Raw genomic sequence first — 20,175 nt, 5'->3', positions numbered from 1 at the left:
ACGAGGTTTGGATTTTTTTTCATGGTTTGGCCTCTAGATTAATTGTGCATCAAAATCTGGCAACGTTATTTTTGGTCCAAATTCATGTAAAAAATTGTACCCTCAAATATCCTATACAGACATAGGTCGAAATTCCCTCCCCCATAACTCGGCTAAAACTCAACCGATTTTCACGAGGTTTGGATTTTTTTTCATGGTTTGGCCTCTAGATTAATTGTGCATCAAAATCTGGCAACGTTATTTTTGGTCCAAATTCATGTGCAAAATTGTACTCTCAAATATCCTACATAGACATAGGTCGAGATTTCCCACCCCCATAACTCGGCTAAAACTCAACCGATTTTCACGAGGTTTGTATTTTTTTTCATGGTTTGGCCTCTAGATTAATTGTGCATCAAAATCTGGCAACGTTATTTTTGGTCCAAATTCATGTAAAAAATTGTACCCTCAAGTCTCCTATACAGACATAGGTCGAAATTTCCCACCCCCATAAGTCGGCTAAAACTCAACCGATTTTCACGAGGTTTGGATTTTTTTTCATGGTTTGGCCTCTAGATTAATTGTGCATCAAAATCTGGCAACGTTATTTTTAGTCCAAATTCATGTAAAAAATTGTACCCTCAAATATCCTATACAGACATAGGTCGAAATTTCCCACCCCCATAAATCGGCTAAAACTTAACCGATTTTTACGAGGTTTGGATTTTTTTTCATGGTTTGGCCTCTAGATTAATTGTGCATCAAAATCTGGCAACGTTATTTTTGGTCCAAATTCATGTAAAAAATTGTACCCTCAAATATCCTATACAGACATAGGTCGAGATTTCCCACCCCCATATCTCGGATAAAACTCAACCAATTTTCACGAGGTTTGGATTTTTTTTCATGGTTTGGCCTCTAGATTAATTGTGCATCAAAATCTGGCAACGTTATTTTTGGTCCAAATTCATGTAAAAAATTGTACCCTCAAGTCTCCTATACAGACATAGGTCGAAATTTCCCACCCCCATAAGTCTGCTAAAACTCAACCGATTTTCACGAGGTTTGGATTTTTTTCATGGTTTGGCCTCTAGATTAATTGTGCATCAAAATCTGGCAACGTTATTTTTAGTCCAAATTCATGTAAAAAATTGTACCCTCAAATATCCTATACAGACATAGGTCGAAATTTCCCACCCCCATAAATCGGCTAAAACTTAACCGATTTTTACGAGGTTTGGATTTTTTTGCATGGTTTGGCCTCTAGATTAATTGTGCATCAAAATCTGGCAACGTTATTTTTGGTCCATTGTACCCTCAAATATCCTATACAGACATAGGTCGAGATTTCCCACCCCCATATCTCGGATAAAACTCAACCAATTTTCACGAGGTTTGGATTTTTTTTCATGGTTTGGCCTCTAGATTAATTGTGCATCAAAATCTGGCAACGTTATTTGTGGTCCAAATTCATGTAAAAAATTGTACCCTCAAATATCCTATACAGACATATGTCGAGATTTCCCACCCCCATATCTCGGATAAAACTCAACCAATTTTCACGAGGTTTGGATTTTTTTTCATGGTTTGGCCTCTAGATTAATTGTGCATCAAAATCTGGCAACGTTATTTTTGGTCCAAATTCATGTAAAAAATTGTACCCTCAAATATCCTATACAGACATAGGTCGAAATTCCCTCCCCCCATAACTCGGCTAAAACTCAACCGATTTTCACGAGGTTTGGATTTTTTTTTCATGGTTTGGCCTCTAGATTAATTGTGCATCAAAATCTGGCAACGTTATTTTTGGTCCAAATTCATGTGCAAAATTGTACTCTCAAATATCCTACATAGACATAGGTCGAGATTTCCCACCCCCATAACTCGGCTAAAACTCAACCGATTTTCACGAGGTTTGGATTTTTTTTCATGGTTTGGCCTCTAGATTAATTGTGCATCAAAATCTGGCAACGTTATTTTTGGTCCAAATTCATGTAAAAAATTGTACCCTCAAATATCCTATACAGACATAGGTCGAGATTTCCCACCCCCATATCTCGGATAAAACTCAACCGATTTTCACGAGGTTTGGATTTTTTTTCATGGTTTGGCCTCTAGATTAATTGTGCATCAAAATCTGGCAACGTTATTTTTAGTCCAAATTCATGTAAAAAATTGTACCCTCAAATATCCTATACAGACATAGGTCGAAATTTCCCACCCCCATAAATCGGCTAAAACTTAACCGATTTTTACGAGGTTTGGATTTTTTTTCATGGTTTGGCCTCTAGATTAATTGTGCATCAAAATCTGGCAACGTTATTTTTGGTCCAAATTCATGTGCAAAATTGTACTCTCAAATATCCTACATAGACATAGGTCGAGATTTCCCACCCCCATAACTCGGCTAAAACTCAACCGATTTTCACGAGGTTTGGATTTTTTTTCATGGTTTGGCCTCTAGATTAATTGTGCATCAAAATCTGGCAACGTTATTTTTGGTCCAAATTCATGTAACAAATTGTACCCTCAAATATCCTATACAGACATAGGTCGAGATTTCCCACCCCCATATCTCGGATAAAACTCAACCAATTTTCACGAGGTTTGGATTTTTTTTCATGGTTTGGCCTCTAGATTAATTGTGCATCAAAATCTGGCAACGTTATTTTTGGTCCAAATTCATGTAAAAAATTGTACCCTCAAGTCTCCTATACAGACATAGGTCGAAATTTCCCACCCCCATAAGTCGGCTAAAACTCAACCGATTTTCACGAGGTTTGGATTTTTTTTCATGGTTTGGCCTCTAGATTAATTGTGCATCAAAATCTGGCAACGTTATTTTTAGTCCAAATTCATGTAAAAAATTGTACCCTCAAATATCCTATACAGACATAGGTCGAAATTTCCCACCCCCATAAATCGGCTAAAACTTAACCGATTTTTACGAGGTTTGGATTTTTTTTCATGGTTTGGCCTCTAGATTAATTGTGCATCAAAATCTGGCAACGTTATTTTTGGTCCAAATTCATGTAAAAAATTGTACCCTCAAATATCCTATACAGACATAGGTCGAGATTTCCCACCCCCATATCTCGGATAAAACTCAACCAATTTTCACGAGGTTTGGATTTTTTTTCATGGTTTGGCCTCTAGATTAATTGTGCATCAAAATCTGGCAACGTTATTTTTGGTCCAAATTCATGTAAAAAATTGTACCCTCAAGTCTCCTATACAGACATAGGTCGAAATTTCCCACCCCCATAAGTCTGCTAAAACTCAACCGATTTTCACGAGGTTTGGATTTTTTTCATGGTTTGGCCTCTAGATTAATTGTGCATCAAAATCTGGCAACGTTATTTTTAGTCCAAATTCATGTAAAAAATTGTACCCTCAAATATCCTATACAGACATAGGTCGAAATTTCCCACCCCCATAAATCGGCTAAAACTTAACCGATTTTTACGAGGTTTGGATTTTTTTGCATGGTTTGGCCTCTAGATTAATTGTGCATCAAAATCTGGCAACGTTATTTTTGGTCCATTGTACCCTCAAATATCCTATACAGACATAGGTCGAGATTTCCCACCCCCATATCTCGGATAAAACTCAACCAATTTTCACGAGGTTTGGATTTTTTTTCATGGTTTGGCCTCTAGATTAATTGTGCATCAAAATCTGGCAACGTTATTTGTGGTCCAAATTCATGTAAAAAATTGTACCCTCAAATATCCTATACAGACATATGTCGAGATTTCCCACCCCCATATCTCGGATAAAACTCAACCAATTTTCACGAGGTTTGGATTTTTTTTCATGGTTTGGCCTCTAGATTAATTGTGCATCAAAATCTGGCAACGTTATTTTTGGTCCAAATTCATGTAAAAAATTGTACCCTCAAATATCCTATACAGACATAGGTCGAAATTCCCTCCCCCCATAACTCGGCTAAAACTCAACCGATTTTCACGAGGTTTGGATTTTTTTTTCATGGTTTGGCCTCTAGATTAATTGTGCATCAAAATCTGGCAACGTTATTTTTGGTCCAAATTCATGTGCAAAATTGTACTCTCAAATATCCTACATAGACATAGGTCGAGATTTCCCACCCCCATAACTCGGCTAAAACTCAACCGATTTTCACGAGGTTTGGATTTTTTTTCATGGTTTGGCCTCTAGATTAATTGTGCATCAAAATCTGGCAACGTTATTTTTGGTCCAAATTCATGTAAAAAATTGTACCCTCAAATATCCTATACAGACATAGGTCGAGATTTCCCACCCCCATATCTCGGATAAAACTCAACCGATTTTCACGAGGTTTGGATTTTTTTTCATGGTTTGGCCTCTAGATTAATTGTGCATCAAAATCTGGCAACGTTATTTTTAGTCCAAATTCATGTAAAAAATTGTACCCTCAAATATCCTATACAGACATAGGTCGAAATTTCCCACCCCCATAAATCGGCTAAAACTTAACCGATTTTTACGAGGTTTGGATTTTTTTTCATGGTTTGGCCTCTAGATTAATTGTGCATCAAAATCTGGCAACGTTATTTTTGGTCCAAATTCATGTAAAAAATTGTACCCTCAAATATCCTATACAGACATATGTCGAGATTTCCCACCCCCATAACTCGGCTAAAACTCAACCGATTTTCACGAGGTTTGGATTTTTTTTCATGGTTTGGCCTCTAGATTAATTGTGCATCAAAATCTGGCAACGTTATTTTTGGTCCAAATTCATGTAAAAAATTGTACCCTCAAATATCCTATACAGACATATGTCGAGATTTCCCACCCCCATATCTCGGATAAAACTCAACCAATTTTCACGAGGTTTGGATTTTTTTTCATGGTTTGGCCTCTAGATCAATTGTGCATCAAAATCTGGCAACGTTATTTTTGGTCCAAATTCATGTAAAAAATTGTACCCTCAAATATCCTATACAGACATAGGTCGAGATTTCCCACCCCCATATCTCGGATAAAACTCAATAAATTTTCACGAGGTTTGGATTTTTTTTCATGGTTTGGCCTCTAGATTAATTGTGCATCAAAATCTGGCAACGTTATTTTTGGTCGAAATTCATGTATAAAATTGTACCCTCAAGTCTCCTATACAGACATAGTTCGAAATTTCCCACCCCCATAAGTCGGCTAAAACTCAACCGATTTTCACGAGGTTTGGATTTTCTTTCATGGTTTGGCCTCTAGATTAATTGTGCATCAAAATCTGGCAACGTTATTTTTAGTCCAAATTCATGTAAAAAATTGTACCCTCAAATATCCTATACAGACATAGGTCGAGATTTCCCACCCCCATATCTCGGATAAAACTCAACCAATTTTCACGAGGTTTGGATTTTTTTCATGGTTTGGCCTCTAGATTAATTGTGCATCAAAATCTGGCAACGTTATTTTTGGTCCAAATTCATGTAAAAAATTGTACCCTCAAATATCCTATACAGACATAGGTCGAGATTTCCCACCCCCATATCTCGGATAAAACTCAACCAATTTTCACGAGGTTTGGATTTTTTTTCATGGTTTGGCCTCTAGATTAATTGTGCATCAAAATCTGGCAACGTTATTTTTGGTCCAAATTCATGTAAAAAATTGTACCCTCAAGTCTCCTATACAGACATAGGTCGAAATTTCCCACCCCCATAAGTCGGCTAAAACTCAACCGATTTTCACGAGGTTTGGATTTTTTTTCATGGTTTGGCCTCTAGATTAATTGTGCATCAAAATCTGGCAACGTTATTTTTAGTCCAAATTCATGTAAAAAATTGTACCCTCAAATATCCTATACAGACATAGGTCGAAATTTCCCACCCCCATAAATCGGCTAAAACTTAACCGATTTTTACGAGGTTTGGATTTTTTTTCATGGTTTGGCCTCTAGATTAATTGTGCATCAAAATCTGGCAACGTTATTTTTGGTCCAAATTCATGTAAAAAATTGTACCCTCAAATATCCTATACAGACATATGTCGAGATTTCCCACCCCCATAACTCGGCTAAAACTCAACCGATTTTCACGAGGTTTGGATTTTTTTTCATGGTTTGGCCTCTAGATTAATTGTGCATCAAAATCTGGCAACGTTATTTTTGGTCCAAATTCATGTAAAAAATGGTACCCTCAAATATCCTATACAGACATATGTCGAGATTTCCCACCCCCATATCTCGGATAAAACTCAACCAATTTTCACGAGGTTTGGATTTTTTTTTCATGGTTTGGCCTCTAGATCAATTGTGCATCAAAATCTGGCAACGTTATTTTTGGTCCAAATTCATGTAAAAAATTGTACCCTCAAATATCCTATACAGACATAGGTCGAGATTTCCCACCCCCATATCTCGGATAAAACTCAATAAATTTTCACGAGGTTTGGATTTTTTTTCATGGTTTGGCCTCTAGATTAATTGTGCATCAAAATCTGGCAACGTTATTTTTAGTCCAAATTCATGTAAAAAATTGTACCCTCAAATATCCTATACGGACATAGGTCGAAATTTCCCACCCCCATATCTCGGATAAAACTCAATAAATTTTCACGAGGTTTGGATTTTTTTTCATGGTTTGGCCTCTAGATTAATTGTGCATCAAAATCTGGCAACGTTATTTTTAGTCCAAATTCATGTAAAAAATTGTACCCTCAAATATCCTATACGGACATAGGTCGAAATTTCCCACCCCCATAAGTCGGCTAAAACTCAACCGATTTTCACGAGGTTTGGATTTTCTTTCATGGTTTGGCCTCTAGATTAATTGTGCATCAAAATCTGGCAACGTTATTTTTAGTCCAAATTCATGTAAAAAATTGTACCCTCAAATATCCTATACGGACATAGGTCGAAATTTCCCACCCCCATAAATCGGCTAAAACTTAACCGATTTTTACGAGGTTTGGATTTTTTTGCATGGTTTGGCCTCTAGATTAATTGTGCATCAAAATCTGGCAACGTTATTTTTGGTCCAAATTCATGTAAAAAATTGTACCCTCAAATATCCTATACAGACATAGGTCGAAATTTCCCACCCCCATAAGTCGGCTAAAACTCAACCGATTTTCACGAGGTTTGGATTTTTTTTCATGGTTTGGCCTCTAGATTAATTGTGCATCAAAATCTGGCAACATTATTTTTGGTCCAAATTCATGTATAAAATTGTACTCTCAAATATCCTATACAGACATAGGTGGAAATTTCCCACCCCATAACTTATAACTTGGCCATGAGATCAATTTGGTATCTATAGCTGGCTACAATATTTAAAATATTTATATATTCAGTATCAATAAGTAGAGGTTTATGACATATATATATTCAGAAACTGTCGTTTTTGTTCTAGGCAGTGCATATTTGGGAGTCGGGTGAATATACTAATCCGATCCTATCATAAAGCTGCCATATATATGATTGGTTAATAAGTTCAGAAAACCCAACATATGAGCCAAATTTTAGATAAAACAGACTATAGAAAATATTGATCGTACTTTTACTGGAAGGGTATTTTCTTTTCGGACTGCCCAAGTAAGCTATCTATGCACGTTTTTAGATTTAAGAGTTATAAAACAGTTATAAAACTTACCCGGCTATTTAATGTTGTCATCTTCCTTCCTTGATCTAACATCAATATTCGCCAAGTCCGCAGATATTTTGTGTTGTCTTGGGTTTTTGGCCTCTCACACTTGTAAATCGGCTGTTGCAAATTTGTGTAAATTATGTATTTGTGCACTTTTGATTTCATTTAAACGAAGTTTCCTGATGGCCCCCAGCGCATGTCAAATATCAAAACCAAATCGCGTCGGGCAGCCACTTGCGCAACACCACATCCACATCCACATTCACGTACCATCCCATCCCAGACCAGGCTGGCCAAATATCACTGCCATATGCGGTGGGCGTGCTCCGTTAATGCTGCTGCTGCTGCTGCAGCTGCCTGTCGCCTGTTGCCCCCTCTTATGAAATTAACATAATCGTGCTCAGCCTCTGCCCATTGCCTCCCGCCTCCTTCCAACACACACACACAAAGACAACAAAGTGTTGAGAGCTGGCGCTGGCTGTCAAGTGGTGGCTGCCGGGCATACGAGATGAGGGTGAGCTGGCTGCGCCGGAGGATCGTTTAGCACTTTATCCGTCCCAGTGTGTTGTGCAATGCGAGCATCCAAAATTTGTAGGATTTGTGGTTTGTTGTGTTTCGCTTTTGGGTTTTTGTTGTTACAATAAAGTGTTTAATTTTATGAAAATATGCTTTACAATTTTACTTGCTTTAGCACGTGTATATATATGTATATGTATATGTGTGTGTGTGTGAATTGTGTATGTTTATATGCATATATATTTACATATATATATGCGTGTGTGTAAATCTCTTAAGCCTTTCCACATCAGTTTGATTTTTGTTGTTTTTTTTTTTTTTTATATTTGTTGTTTATCATTAAGTTACGCTTATACAATTTTTACGTATTCTAACCTAAATATATACCATTCTCTTTTAGCTGTTTGTTTAATAATAATAATAATAATAATATTTTGTTTATGTTTTGTAAATTTTAAACTATGCGCTATAAAAATGTTCAACAGCAAAAATTATATGCATTGCATTTGGTTTTTGTTTTATCGAAAGGTGGCCCAAAACACACACAAAACGCACATAAATTCTATTTTGAAAAATTTCATAAAAAACTGTGTTTAAAAAAATTATTATTATTATTAATTTTTGTTAGCGTTTCTTTTTTTTTTGCTGCTGTGCACGCCACAAGAAACAAATATCGCAAAAAACGTAAAAAAATGTACAATTACAAAGCACATACACAAAAAATGTTTGTTGTTGTTGTTGTTGTTAAATGTGAATATCTCTTTCTCTAGACAATGCACAGATTTTTAAAGCTATATAACAATTCAATTATCTTATCGCACTGCGCTGCATTTACAATTTAGTATTTGTATCTTGTATTGAACCGATCTTTAAATATTTTCATTCGTTTTCTTTACTTTTCGCTTGTTTTTGGTTTCTACAACAACGTTTAACTTAAATGTGGGCTGCCAATTTGAATAGTTGGGCTTTTGGCTTGCGACTCAACTTGAATGCAGTTGAGCTTTGGCCGTAGACCCTCAGTGCTGCATTAATGCTCGTATTATTATTATTAACTATACATTTGGAGCTTTGTTTTTTGTTTTCTTCGAAGAGCTATTACAATTAAATAAAACTTTGAAAACTGTTGAAGCCTACACATTGCACGTAACTCTGTTTAAACATTGTGTTTTGTTTCTGTTTCAGCTGTTGTTGTTGTTGTTGTTGTTGTTGTTGTTGTTCAATCATACAACACATCACATATTTTACAGTTTAATAATACTTTCTTACACATAATTTTGTTATCAATTAATTCATATTTTTCAGTTTTGTTGTTGTTGCTGTTGCGGCTGCTCTCTGCTCTTTGTTATTGTTGTTGTTGTCGCCCGATGCACCACCCCGTCAATGTGTTGTTGTTGTTGCTGTTGTTTGTTATTTTTAGCTGCTGCTGCTGATTGATTGGTTGATTGATTGACTCCTTATGACAAAAACGGATTTGTAGCTGCCGCCTCCGGTTTTATCCACGGCATGTTGTTGTTTTGCTGCAAGAATTTAAAACAAAAAATATTAGTTTAAACAAATTCTCAAAATATCTCGCACAGTGGAGCTAAAGTAAGCAAGACTATCTACATGCAGTTTCTAGCAGCTACATTTGTTAATGTTTAATAATTAGTTTGTTAGTTTTAGTGGGCATATTTATATAAGATTGTGGCTTTAGGTTCTGGGAGTTATATATTTAATGGAAAGCAGAGCATGCACATTCGAAAAAAACATTTTACCCATTTGCATTGTATTTTGCATATTTGTATGTGTTTTATTTAAGCGTCCAAGCCTCCATTGTTGGCTACAATTAGAAAATATTATGATCAACTGTGTTTGGCAGAGAGCAGCTGCTTGTTAACATGAGTACGTTATTATTAGGCGCATTTAAGAGTAGCAGGGAATGAAACCGTATAGTTCAAAATTCAAAAGGTGCCAGAAGTATCTAGAGCAGAAACCATCCCGTTGAGAAGTCGATTCTGTCTTTAGTTATTGAAAAAAGTGAGTTTTAACTATTGACAATGATTATAGTCAGCATTTTTGGTATGAATTGGTATGAACTTGAAGTCAACTAGTTGGGTTTTGATAAAAAAATATAGTCTAATTTCAATGTGTAGGTAATCTAGAAGTTAAGCCTTATCCGAAGTGGCATCCCTCCTGAAAATTGGAAGACTACAAAGACCTTTTACTATAGATGTGGATTTTTTAGACAGGACCAAAATGATTTCACTCCTAACAAGAAAGTAAGGATGGCCTTGCCATATACTCCACCGATCTCTCCTGTACCTATGCAATGTTTCAAGGCAATAACTGAGAAACTATAATAGTTCGCATAGAAACAGACAGACGGACGGAGAGACATATCAACTCGGCTGTTGATACTAATCTAGAATATATATACTTTATGGGAGCGGAGATGCCTCCTTCAATGCGTTACACATTTCATGACTAAATTATAATAACCTTTACAAGGGTACCTGAAATTTCCAGATAGGTTTCCAGATTTAAACTAGAGATCAACCCTTGTCGACTATGGAAGTTTGAAATCTAGAGAGAGACCTCTTACTATGGATCTGACGCTCCCATGAAGAGCTACTCTCTTATTAAACTTTAAATTATGAAAAAGTGCAAGACCTAAGTTAATTCGGTTTCATTCCCTGTGTGGCGAGAGGGACATTCTGTAGCACTTGCTAGCTTGTAAATCATACAATATTAAAACAAAAATTAATAAAAAATAAATAAATAAATAAACAAACAAACTAGCTAAAAACTCAAGCAAAGCAACAACAAATCACAAATCTGTTTCTGGCAATAACAACAAGATCAGCAGCAAATAATTAACAGCAACAAGGACAACAGGAGAACGACGAGCGACAGGATTCGAGCGGCTGCTCCTCAGTTCGCACTCACTTCCAGTTTGCAGTAGTGGCCAGCGGCTGCGCTGGAATTGCCATAGAAGCTGCCAGTTGGAGTTGCCGCAACGTTGCTATCGTAGCCCAATGGAGAAATGCTGATGCCCGGCGTATCGGCCAGGGAATCGGACAGGGCGCTGCTGTAGCACTGCGTGTAGGTGGAATAGCCCGGAGTGCTGCAGTTGCTATACGGGCCAGCGGGCGCCGTGGGGCTGGGGAAATAGGAAAGCGGCTGTGGCTGCGCCTCACTCATGATATCCAGGTTGCGTATGTTGTCAATGGACGGACTATTATTGTAGCTCTGGCTGATGCCATAGCTATAAATGTTGTTGTTCTCGCTCGGCGGATTGTTGTAGCTCGGCTGTGGACGGGACAGGACGGGTTTATTGAAGGCGCCCAACAGATCAAAGTCATCGATCAGCTTCAGGCTGGTCGGACGCAGCGGTTTCAGCGGCTTTGGCTATGTTTGTCGATTTGGATTTGGATTTGGATGTTGCATGCAACAGTTGCTCAAAATGTAAGGTAACGACAATAAGGCAAAGCAAATAGAGGGAAACAAAATGCAATGTTCAGTATGGAAACGATAAAGTAAAGTAAAGAGTACCAATAAAAATTATTAGAGAGATCAGAGTTAACCTCAAACAATAGAAATTTATATATGCATATATAATATGGTAATATATAGTAAGTAAAAGTATGAGAGAATTTGTTTTCAATTAAATACCTAAACGTACTCCGCTCAAACAAACGTAAAAAATACAAGAAAGAATAAATAACTGCGGCACGCCGAAGTTTGAATACCCTTATACCCTTACATTTGTTGTGATATGTGAGGAGAATCGCGATGTCTGGAACTAGCTCTTTTAGAGCTATATAGAAGTCTGATATTGTTTCGAAAATATAAATAGCACAGTTGAACTAAATAAGTGCCGGGTTTTTACAATAGTATCTCGAGACACAAAAGGTAACTCTTGCAAGAACTTTACTTTCAAGCAACTATTTCTATGATAATAATATGATATAGTAATTCCGATCCAAAAATATATAATGCCTGCAACAGCAAGACGAACCTATGCAAGGAGAGAAAACTTTGCATAGAAACAGACGGACGAATGGCTTTTAGACTCGACTGTTGATACTCCTCAGGAATATATATACTTTATAGGGTTTACCTCTTTACACTCTATAAGGGTATACAAACACTGTTCGCTGCACACACTCATGAACACACCTTACATACACTTGCACTCACACTCACCTGAGAGGCTGCACTGACGCCGCCGCTGGCCGGCGCCCAGGGATCCTGATTCATGTTGACGGGGAAGGGCGGCTGCTGTTTCAATTGATTGATGGACGGCACCTGAGCGAGAAATGCAACAGCAACAATTACACAACTCTACAACCATATATATTATATAGCCCAGTACTTACGGCTGGCTGCTGCTGCTGGAATAGATTCGTTTTGGGTGGCATCACATTGTCCGCAAACGGATTGTAGGCTGGCACAAGGCCGGACTGTGTCTGCGGCGTATTTGGCTTAATTAAATTATCCAAATTAACCAACGCCGAATTTTCGCCGAGGAATGCAAGCGGATCGCGATAGGGCTTCTTGGTGGTGGCACCCGTCGACGGATGCACCGAGCCGCCGCCGCTGTTGCCGTAATTCGTCGAAAGCGGATCCATATCGTCCAGCAGCGAAGCTTTTAGCAAGATAAAAACTAATTAATAAAACGGAGCAAACACTTGAACGCGCCTTTCTGTCTGCTCACCATTGTTGTTGTTATTGGAGGCATTGTTGGAATTGTTCTGCTCGGCGCTTTTATTGCGATTGGTTATCAAATCGAACTCATCAAAGTCGGGCGATTGTTTCTGCAAGTGCAAGAGATTAGCTTTAGAGTTCTTCTTTATTCTTATTGTTATTAGAAACTCACCTTGATGGCGCCTGTTTGCATTGCCTTCCAGGGATCATCTAGCGCTCCCGAGCTCGGCTGCGCTGCTGCCCAGGGATCTGCCGGTGCGGCTGCCGCTGCTGCTGCGCTGGCTGCTGGCTGCGCTTCCGCGAGCCAAGGATCGGCTGAGCTGCCATTGCTGGCTGCGTATTTTGTAGGAGGTGCTGCCAGGGCGGCGCTGGCTGTTGATTTCGTCAGCCAGGCATCGACGGGCGCTGGAGCGGGCATACGACCATTTTGGCTGGCATTGCCGTTGGTTTGCAGCCAGCCCTCGTTGGAGGAGCCCGATGCCACGGATGGCGACTGTGTACGCAGACCCCAGGCATCGCCTGGTGCGGCCAAAGGCTGAGCCTGTGCAGCAGCTGCGCCCAGCGGCACACCGGCGCTCATAATAGTACGCGGCGCGGCCGAGGGATGCCAGGGATCTACATGCGGCGAGGCGGCGCCTGCCCACGGATCCGACAGTTGACTAGCTGCACGGCTAGACGGCGTTGCCCAGGGATCGACAACAGCAGCGGGAGCACCGCCTGCAGCGCCCAAGGGTGGACTTGAAATGCTGGTCGCGCCCAGCGAGATGTCCAGCAGGTCCAGCAAATGGCTCTGTTGCTCCTCTTTTTTGGGCGCCGCTATGGGTCGTCCACTGGAGTCCCTGTCGAGGCAGGGTCTTATTTAGAAATTGCGGTAGCTGTACTTTGATTTTGAGCACTCACTTGAAGTCCTGTTCGCTCTGGCTGAGCGCTAGTTGGAGACGCACATCGTCGCTGCGCCGCTTGGCCTCCTCCTGCTCAGCCTCCTCGCGCGACATGGCCATGGCCAGCTGCAGCTGTAGCTCCTCCTCGCCAGCGGTTTGCGGCCGCACCATTTCCAGCTCGGAGGCGTTTTTGGGCGGCTCCTCCTGCCAGCCCGGCGGCATGTCGCGCTGCGAGGGCCCGTCGATGTAGCCATCGCTGCCAAAGCCGCTCGGATGCAGTGCGAAACGCTCTTTGGCTTTCAGCGCCTTGACGCGCTCATTCCTGAGACGCTCGTCGTCCTTGAGCAGATTGACCAGCTGTTTGGCCTTCTCGCGCACATGGGTGCCCTGATCCTTGCCCTCCTCGAAGTAGACAAACTCGCGCAGCGTTTGTATGGCAAAAATATTCTCCTTGCATTGCTGGGCGACCTTTTCGGTGCCCGTCTTAATCAGATACTCGAGCAATATCAACGCCTTGTAGACATGACGCCAGTTCTTGCCGTGATCGTTGAGACGTTTCCATATCATTTGCATTATCTCCGAGAAGGCAACCACATTGTACGTTAGATCGGCTATTTCAGCCATAATTGTGGCCGACGGCCCCCATGGATCATTGGAAGTAGCCTCGCGCACCTTGACCTGCAAGTTAAAGAGAAGACGTGAGACGGATTATGCATATTGACTATTGCAGGTGGGTTTTACCTGTGCATCGGAATAGTTGTGCGCGAGATTCTTGATGTTTCTGCGTAGTCCGGCGACATTGACCTGCATATCGTCTTTTTGCTTTCTCACTGTGTGACGAGAAGAGTGAAGAGAGGTGTTAACATGGCTAGAACTAAGTTGAATTAGCTGCGACTACAGATTATGTTTGTAATTTAATATATATATATATATATATATCTGTTCTATATATCTTCTGTTTCTTTATCTGTTCCCGTTTAACTGAAATTTTTGATTGTTTTAATTTTGTCTTTACGTTAAACGCTACCAAAACAAAATGAATTCTGTGTTGAAATGAATGTCACGTTACAATATTTTCATATACACATATATATACATATATATATATATATATATATATTTATATATATATTTATATATATATATATATATATATATATATAAATGTTTATAGGGAAAAATAATCAACACAAACACGAGAACACAAACAAATTCCAATATATCGCACAGGGGCGCATCCGATTTCCGAGACTGTGCTTATTTCAATATTTTGATAAACTATTACGTGTGTGGGTTTTTTGTGTGTGTGTGTGAGAGAGTATGGGTGTATCTGTATCTGTGTGTTGTGTTGTGTTCAAAACTCAAAAACAAATGCGTGTTGTTTTTACTTTTCAAAACAAGGCAATTACTTGGCTACTTTTGTATATTATTGCATGTGACTGGAGTCTAACGATAAAGCTTAAAGCTCTGCTTAAAGTTCTACGAATATGCTTGACATTCGAGCTTTTCGCATAAAGCTTTTGCTTGAACAGACACTTGAATTAAGTGTCTGTGAGCTTAAAGCTTCTTCAGACTCGTCGCATAAGCTTCAGCTTGAACAAACACTTAAATTAAGTGCACGTGAGCTTAAAGCTTCTTCAGACTCGTCGCATAAGCTGCTGCTTGAACAGACACTTGAATTAAGTGCCTGTGAGCTTAAAGCTTCTTCAGACTAGTCGCATACAAAACATCATAAGCCACGTTCACAATAATTTAGTGTCACTTTACAAGTAGTTTATTAATATGTATACAATTAATCATAGGCGGTGTATTTTTTTTTAGTAAATGATTATGCAAAGAAAACATTAAGACTTACTTTTCGGTTTGTTTTTTTTCTATTGCGTTTGACTTATACAAGTAGATTTGTTTTCGGTAAATATTTTGCTTTGCTTTCTCTATATGCTATATATAGAAGGTGTTTTTCTTTTTAATTGCTTGAATTTGTTCTTTAGCTTTATATTTTGTTTTTGGTTTTAGTTTTTGTTTTGCTGTTTAAGTGCTCCAAAGCAAGCTAAGTATGAGATACAAGATAATACAGTCAAAATACGTAGTATAAAAGTACATATGTATGTATATATAAGATAAATATTTTGTCGTTGTGGTTAAATATACAAATGTGCACGAGTAAAGTACACCAAAAGATTAGTTAGAAATACATATATACCAACAGTGCAACAAAGAAATATAAATTTAAATAACTTATTAATAACGAAACCAAACAGAGCCCGCCGTAGGATCCAAGTTCAAGTCTGGAACAAACCTCAACACAGCGAGAAGAAGACTTTTACTAGGCAGAATAGAGGAGGAACTTGTAATTCAATTTGCAAAGAAAATTAAGAAAAAATAGTACGGGCACATTTCGAAAAGCTGCGGAGGAGGTCGCATCTCAAATACCCTTCACTGACAGACAAAAGCTGACTGCTATACTGCACCTGTCCACATTTAGTAAAGATACATATTTAAAGGAGAATGAAAATATAAAGATCTGCCAGAAGATTGAATATTAAAGTAAACACACTTCTAGAACTCATGACCCCGCTAATATGCCCTTCCCTGTGCCCCAGGCTATGCAAATTTCTAAGAAGCCACAAAAATGCCACAAACAGACAGCGACAGTGGGGTAGGGTATTTTTAAGTACCGGAAATAATGGCAAAACATGTTTGGAATAGGCAAAATTGCAGCTAAGCGGCGTTATGCAAAATGCAAAATTATAATAAATGCATTTTTAATCAGCGAAAGAAGAAGAAATAATGCAGAAGGCCTTCAACTTTTGAGAAGAAATAAATAAACAAAGCCAAAGTCCAACAAAAAGTTCTTATTTCGAATACATTTCAAAAAAGTTGCCAATGCTAATAAAACAAACGGGAATGTTTCGGAGGAACAGTAAAAAAAAACAGCTCAAGCTAATCGACAATTATGTACGTCACAAATCTGCGAAAAACACACACACACACGCATAGTCTTTATGGCGTAGCTCACTTTAAGCTGATAAGATATCAGCGAGCATTAACAGTTTATTTTATTTATTTCACTCGTGGTCAGGTAAACACTGATATTTCAACATTAAGATTCTAGAACGAGTTGGAATGCGTAGTTGCCACCGAAGTGTGAGGAACGCACTTGACACATATTAAAGCCGGCTTGAAAAGAAACTACGTGCAGAACTCGAACTCGAGCTCGAGCTCGAAAAGCTCACTTCGAAACTAGTCGAACGGGTATTCGTATATGTATATGCACAGTTGTGTGTGTGTGGTTGTGTTTTTGTGAATGCTGCGGGATTCATTGACCGCTGCCGAGTTGTAATAATGGGCCGTGCGTGAAGATCAGAGAGAGAGAGAGAGAGAGAGAGAGAGAGAGAGAGAGAGAGAGAGAGAGAGAGAGAGAGAGAGAGCTTTGAATGCGGGCCTAGCGTTAACGGTTTGTTTGTTTTGTTTGCGGTTTGCTCTCAGTCTCCGGCTCTCTCTGCTTGCTGCAGCAGAAATAGAAGAAAGAAGGCAACACGAATAATTCAATTAAATGTCGCACAAGAAAAAAAATAAATAAAAAGGAAAAGGAAAACAAGCAAGTGAAGTCAAAGGAATTGAAAATGAGGGGGAGATGCATTGGCCTGAACTTGGGCAATTGAATGCCAGACGCAAACAAGCAATAAGCTAGAAAGAGAGAGCAAGCGTTACGACGCGCACTTTCTTTGTTGTGGCGCTTTATTTTTGCACTTGACTTTTTCCGCGACGGCGACGTTTTTATTGCCAAAAATATATTAGTGTATATGTGCGTGTGTGTGTGTGTGTATAAACTGAACGGCTTGTGTTGTACTTTCTGGCAAGGAGAGCCTTGAATTTAACTTCAAGTTCAATGAACGTAGTCTAAAAAACAATTCGCGCAGCGGAAACACACTGCAGCAGCGGACGAGAGCTATGCCGAGATCGAGATCACAAGCGAGACTGAGCGAGCGCGAATGAGTGCGTGATGCGAATTGATACGAACGTGATTTAAATGGCGTTCACCAACAACAACAACAGCCACTTGCGCACATTAGAACAAATTATTATGTGCTCTTTGTTCGCGCTGTGTGCTGTGTGTTGTCTAATGCTATTAGGAACCCCTTTGTCTGAGCGGCCTGTCCGTTTTATCGTTTAGCACAACGTTGCGAATGTGTGGAATCGATAATGGGGGAATGTCTAGTCGAAGGTCAGCGCATTTGCATAGCGTACAGCCCACTGTGCAGGCCTCTGATCTTGCGCGCGCTCTCTCTACCACTCTCTCTCTCTCGCACTGCCTCTCACTCTCATCTTCAATTCTAATGTTGCATTTTGCTGCATGCGGGCGGCGTACAATTTGGGGCGTGTGCATTGTGTGTGTGTGTGGGTTGCTGCGCGTGTATGCGTGCGTGTGCCCGTTTGATAACAAATCGAAAGGAAAAATGCGATTAGATTTCATAACTACTTATTTGTGTGCACATTTTTATACATGTCCATGCTGGTATGCACTGACAACCGATATGTGCGACACCTTCATTCATTAGTCACTTCTAATACGGCGAAATACGGCAACATAAACCAGTTCCAAATGGCCCGGCTATGACTAAGCCGCGGCGCGGCGAAACGAGCCGGCGAAAATACAGCAGCAAACTGTTATCAACAAAATGATAAATACGAAGAAAAAAATAAAAAGAACTACAACTACTACGACTACAACAAATAAGCCCACAGTTTATATATTTTTATATACAAATAATAACAACTTCCGTTATGTGAAGTATAGCAGTATAAGATGACGTACACACACATACACATACATATACACATACACATATGTATATGTACAATATGCTTGGCATACACTGCCAAATGCATAAACAACAAATGGCAACTATTTCGAAATCAGTAATAACAAAAGCAAAAAACAAAAACACAAAACAAAAAAAATAGTTGCTGCCAATTGCGAGCAACAAATACAAATGAAAGAAAACTAAAGAGAAATGCTCGCCCCAAACGCTGCCCACGTCCGCTTACCTGCTGCAATACTTCTGACTTCTCTCCGCACTGCGCGTTGTGTTGCCTGCAGTTGGCTAGTCCGTGTGTGTGTGTGTGCGTGAATGTATGTCTGTGTGTAGGTGTGTGCGTGTGTGTGTGGTGTGATGTGTGTGGGGCTCCAAGAAACAACGACAACTACTCCTCCCAGCTAGTTTTATATTTTTACGACTTTCTTTTTAAATATGCCCGACAGTCACAAGACGATGACAACAACGGCAACGTCAACAGAATTGCAGTGGAAACTAATTGTATGTAGATGTCGTAGTGCACGCGTGGGCGTTATTTACACTTTTTTTTTGTTGCACGGAACACGAATATTAGCCAAATATAATATGAAACAGAGCAATGATTTTCTTGTTTTGTATGGCTTTTGCGTTTGCTTTCTTTTTCTGCTGCTGTTTTGCTCCGTCTCCACTCGCTGACGATGGTATTACTAAAACAATAGGCAAAGACACGATATATCGATATAACATAGAGTAGCAACTACGTGTTGCCAGCTATCGATTGCAAAACATGGCTGAATCATCGATTAAATAAATTAAATTAAATTAAATTATGAAATGCAAAAAATTTAAGCTAAAATAGTGACATAATTTTGACAGTATTTCAAATAAATATTGTTATTGGAAGAAGCTAAAACTTGACCAAAATATAAGATGTCATTATTTCAACGACTGCAGTAAGATAACAGCGTGAATGTTATGTTGCACATCTATAACATATTACATTAACATACTTCGCTATCACGATACATCGATAAGTCGATTTACTTAACTTGGTAAATAACATCTGTAAACTCTTAACACTACTTTGATTTCGATTCGATTTAAAGGCGGTAAGATTTGAAATTCGAATTTTGCGCCTGAGTTGATTATCAAGCTCTAAATTGTTCTTTCGAACCGATTTCTTTCTGTTTGTTTACGACTTTATTTAGAATACCATTTTCATTTATTTGTTTATATAATTACGTGCTACAAACTAAATTCATTTGTTAACCAACTGATAACAATATATATTTTTCTTTCGTGTTTATGTGCGTTGCTACGTTTGTGTGAGTGTATGTGTGTTTGTGTGTGTTTTTTTCTCGTTCTTTAACATTAACTCGATGTTTGCTTTTTGTTTATATTTTTTTTTGTTGTTTTCGCTTTTTCCTTTTGTTTAATTCTAAGTACCTACTTGTAAACTTTTCAACGTACATATGGTGTATACAGTTATTAAATATTTATATTCGCTGTCACTTACTGGCCAGACAAGCTGCCCCCGCGACCCCTCGCCACGCCCACCCCCACCCGCCCAGCAATCAACTTACAACTTAAGCCTGTCCCCGGTCGCCGTCCGTCGATCTGTCCTCGGGTCCACATAAATTCCGAACGAATTTTCCGGTATTTCTTTCGGTTTTTTTCGTTCGGTTTTTGTTCTTTTGAAAACTGAAACGCTCGAAACGC

The 20,175-nt window shown here is 39.0% G+C and overlaps 1 protein-coding gene across 9 annotated transcripts; it reads right to left on the bottom strand.

The window, feature by feature from the left end:
• Window positions 1-9,475: 9,475 nt before the first annotated feature.
• On the bottom strand, window positions 9,476-19,134 carry LOC115771026 (epsin-1). 9 transcript variants are annotated; one of them, XM_030716556.1, is made up of 9 exons: window positions 18,710-19,134; window positions 14,399-14,487; window positions 13,677-14,335; window positions 12,949-13,630; window positions 12,787-12,886; window positions 12,449-12,717; window positions 12,276-12,377; window positions 11,016-11,378; window positions 9,476-9,607 (listed from the first exon to the last, which is right to left on the bottom strand). In XM_030716556.1, the coding sequence occupies exons 2-9, from the start codon at window positions 14,465-14,467 to the stop codon at window positions 9,545-9,547; spliced, it is 2,307 nt and encodes a 768-aa protein (XP_030572416.1). In that variant the 5' UTR covers window positions 14,468-14,487; window positions 18,710-19,134; the 3' UTR covers window positions 9,476-9,544. The 9 variants fall into 9 exon arrangements, with proteins under 9 accessions (XP_030572416.1, XP_030572415.1, XP_030572412.1 ...); XM_030716555.1 differs by lacking the exon at window positions 18,710-19,134 and adding an exon at window positions 15,513-15,630; XM_030716552.1 differs by lacking the exon at window positions 18,710-19,134 and adding an exon at window positions 14,853-14,933.
• Window positions 19,135-20,175: the final 1,041 nt, after the last annotated feature.

The sequence above is a fragment of the Drosophila novamexicana genome, unplaced genomic scaffold, assembly GCF_003285875.2.
Source record: "Drosophila novamexicana strain 15010-1031.04,08,12 unplaced genomic scaffold, DnovRS2.1 tig00000024-arrow-pilon, whole genome shotgun sequence".
Classification (NCBI taxonomy): Eukaryota; Metazoa; Arthropoda; class Insecta; order Diptera; family Drosophilidae; genus Drosophila; species Drosophila novamexicana.
This window is presented reverse-complemented; position numbering and strand designations above follow the sequence as displayed.

What these genes read in the sequence shown, in the direction of transcription:
- LOC115771026 (XM_030716552.1), bottom strand. Translation starts at nt 14,895, where the DNA reads ATGCGCCCCTGTGCGATATATTGGAATTTGTTTGTGTTCTCGT. An exon ending in ACAACTATTCCGATGCACAG is followed by an intron (nt 14,336 to 14,398) that starts GTAAAACCCACC and finishes TTTAACTTGCAG; the next exon opens with GTCAAGGTGCGCGAGGCTAC. An exon ending in TCCAGCAGCAGCAGCCAGCC is followed by an intron (nt 12,378 to 12,448) that starts GTAAGTACTGGG and finishes TTTCTCGCTCAG; the next exon opens with GTGCCGTCCATCAATCAATT.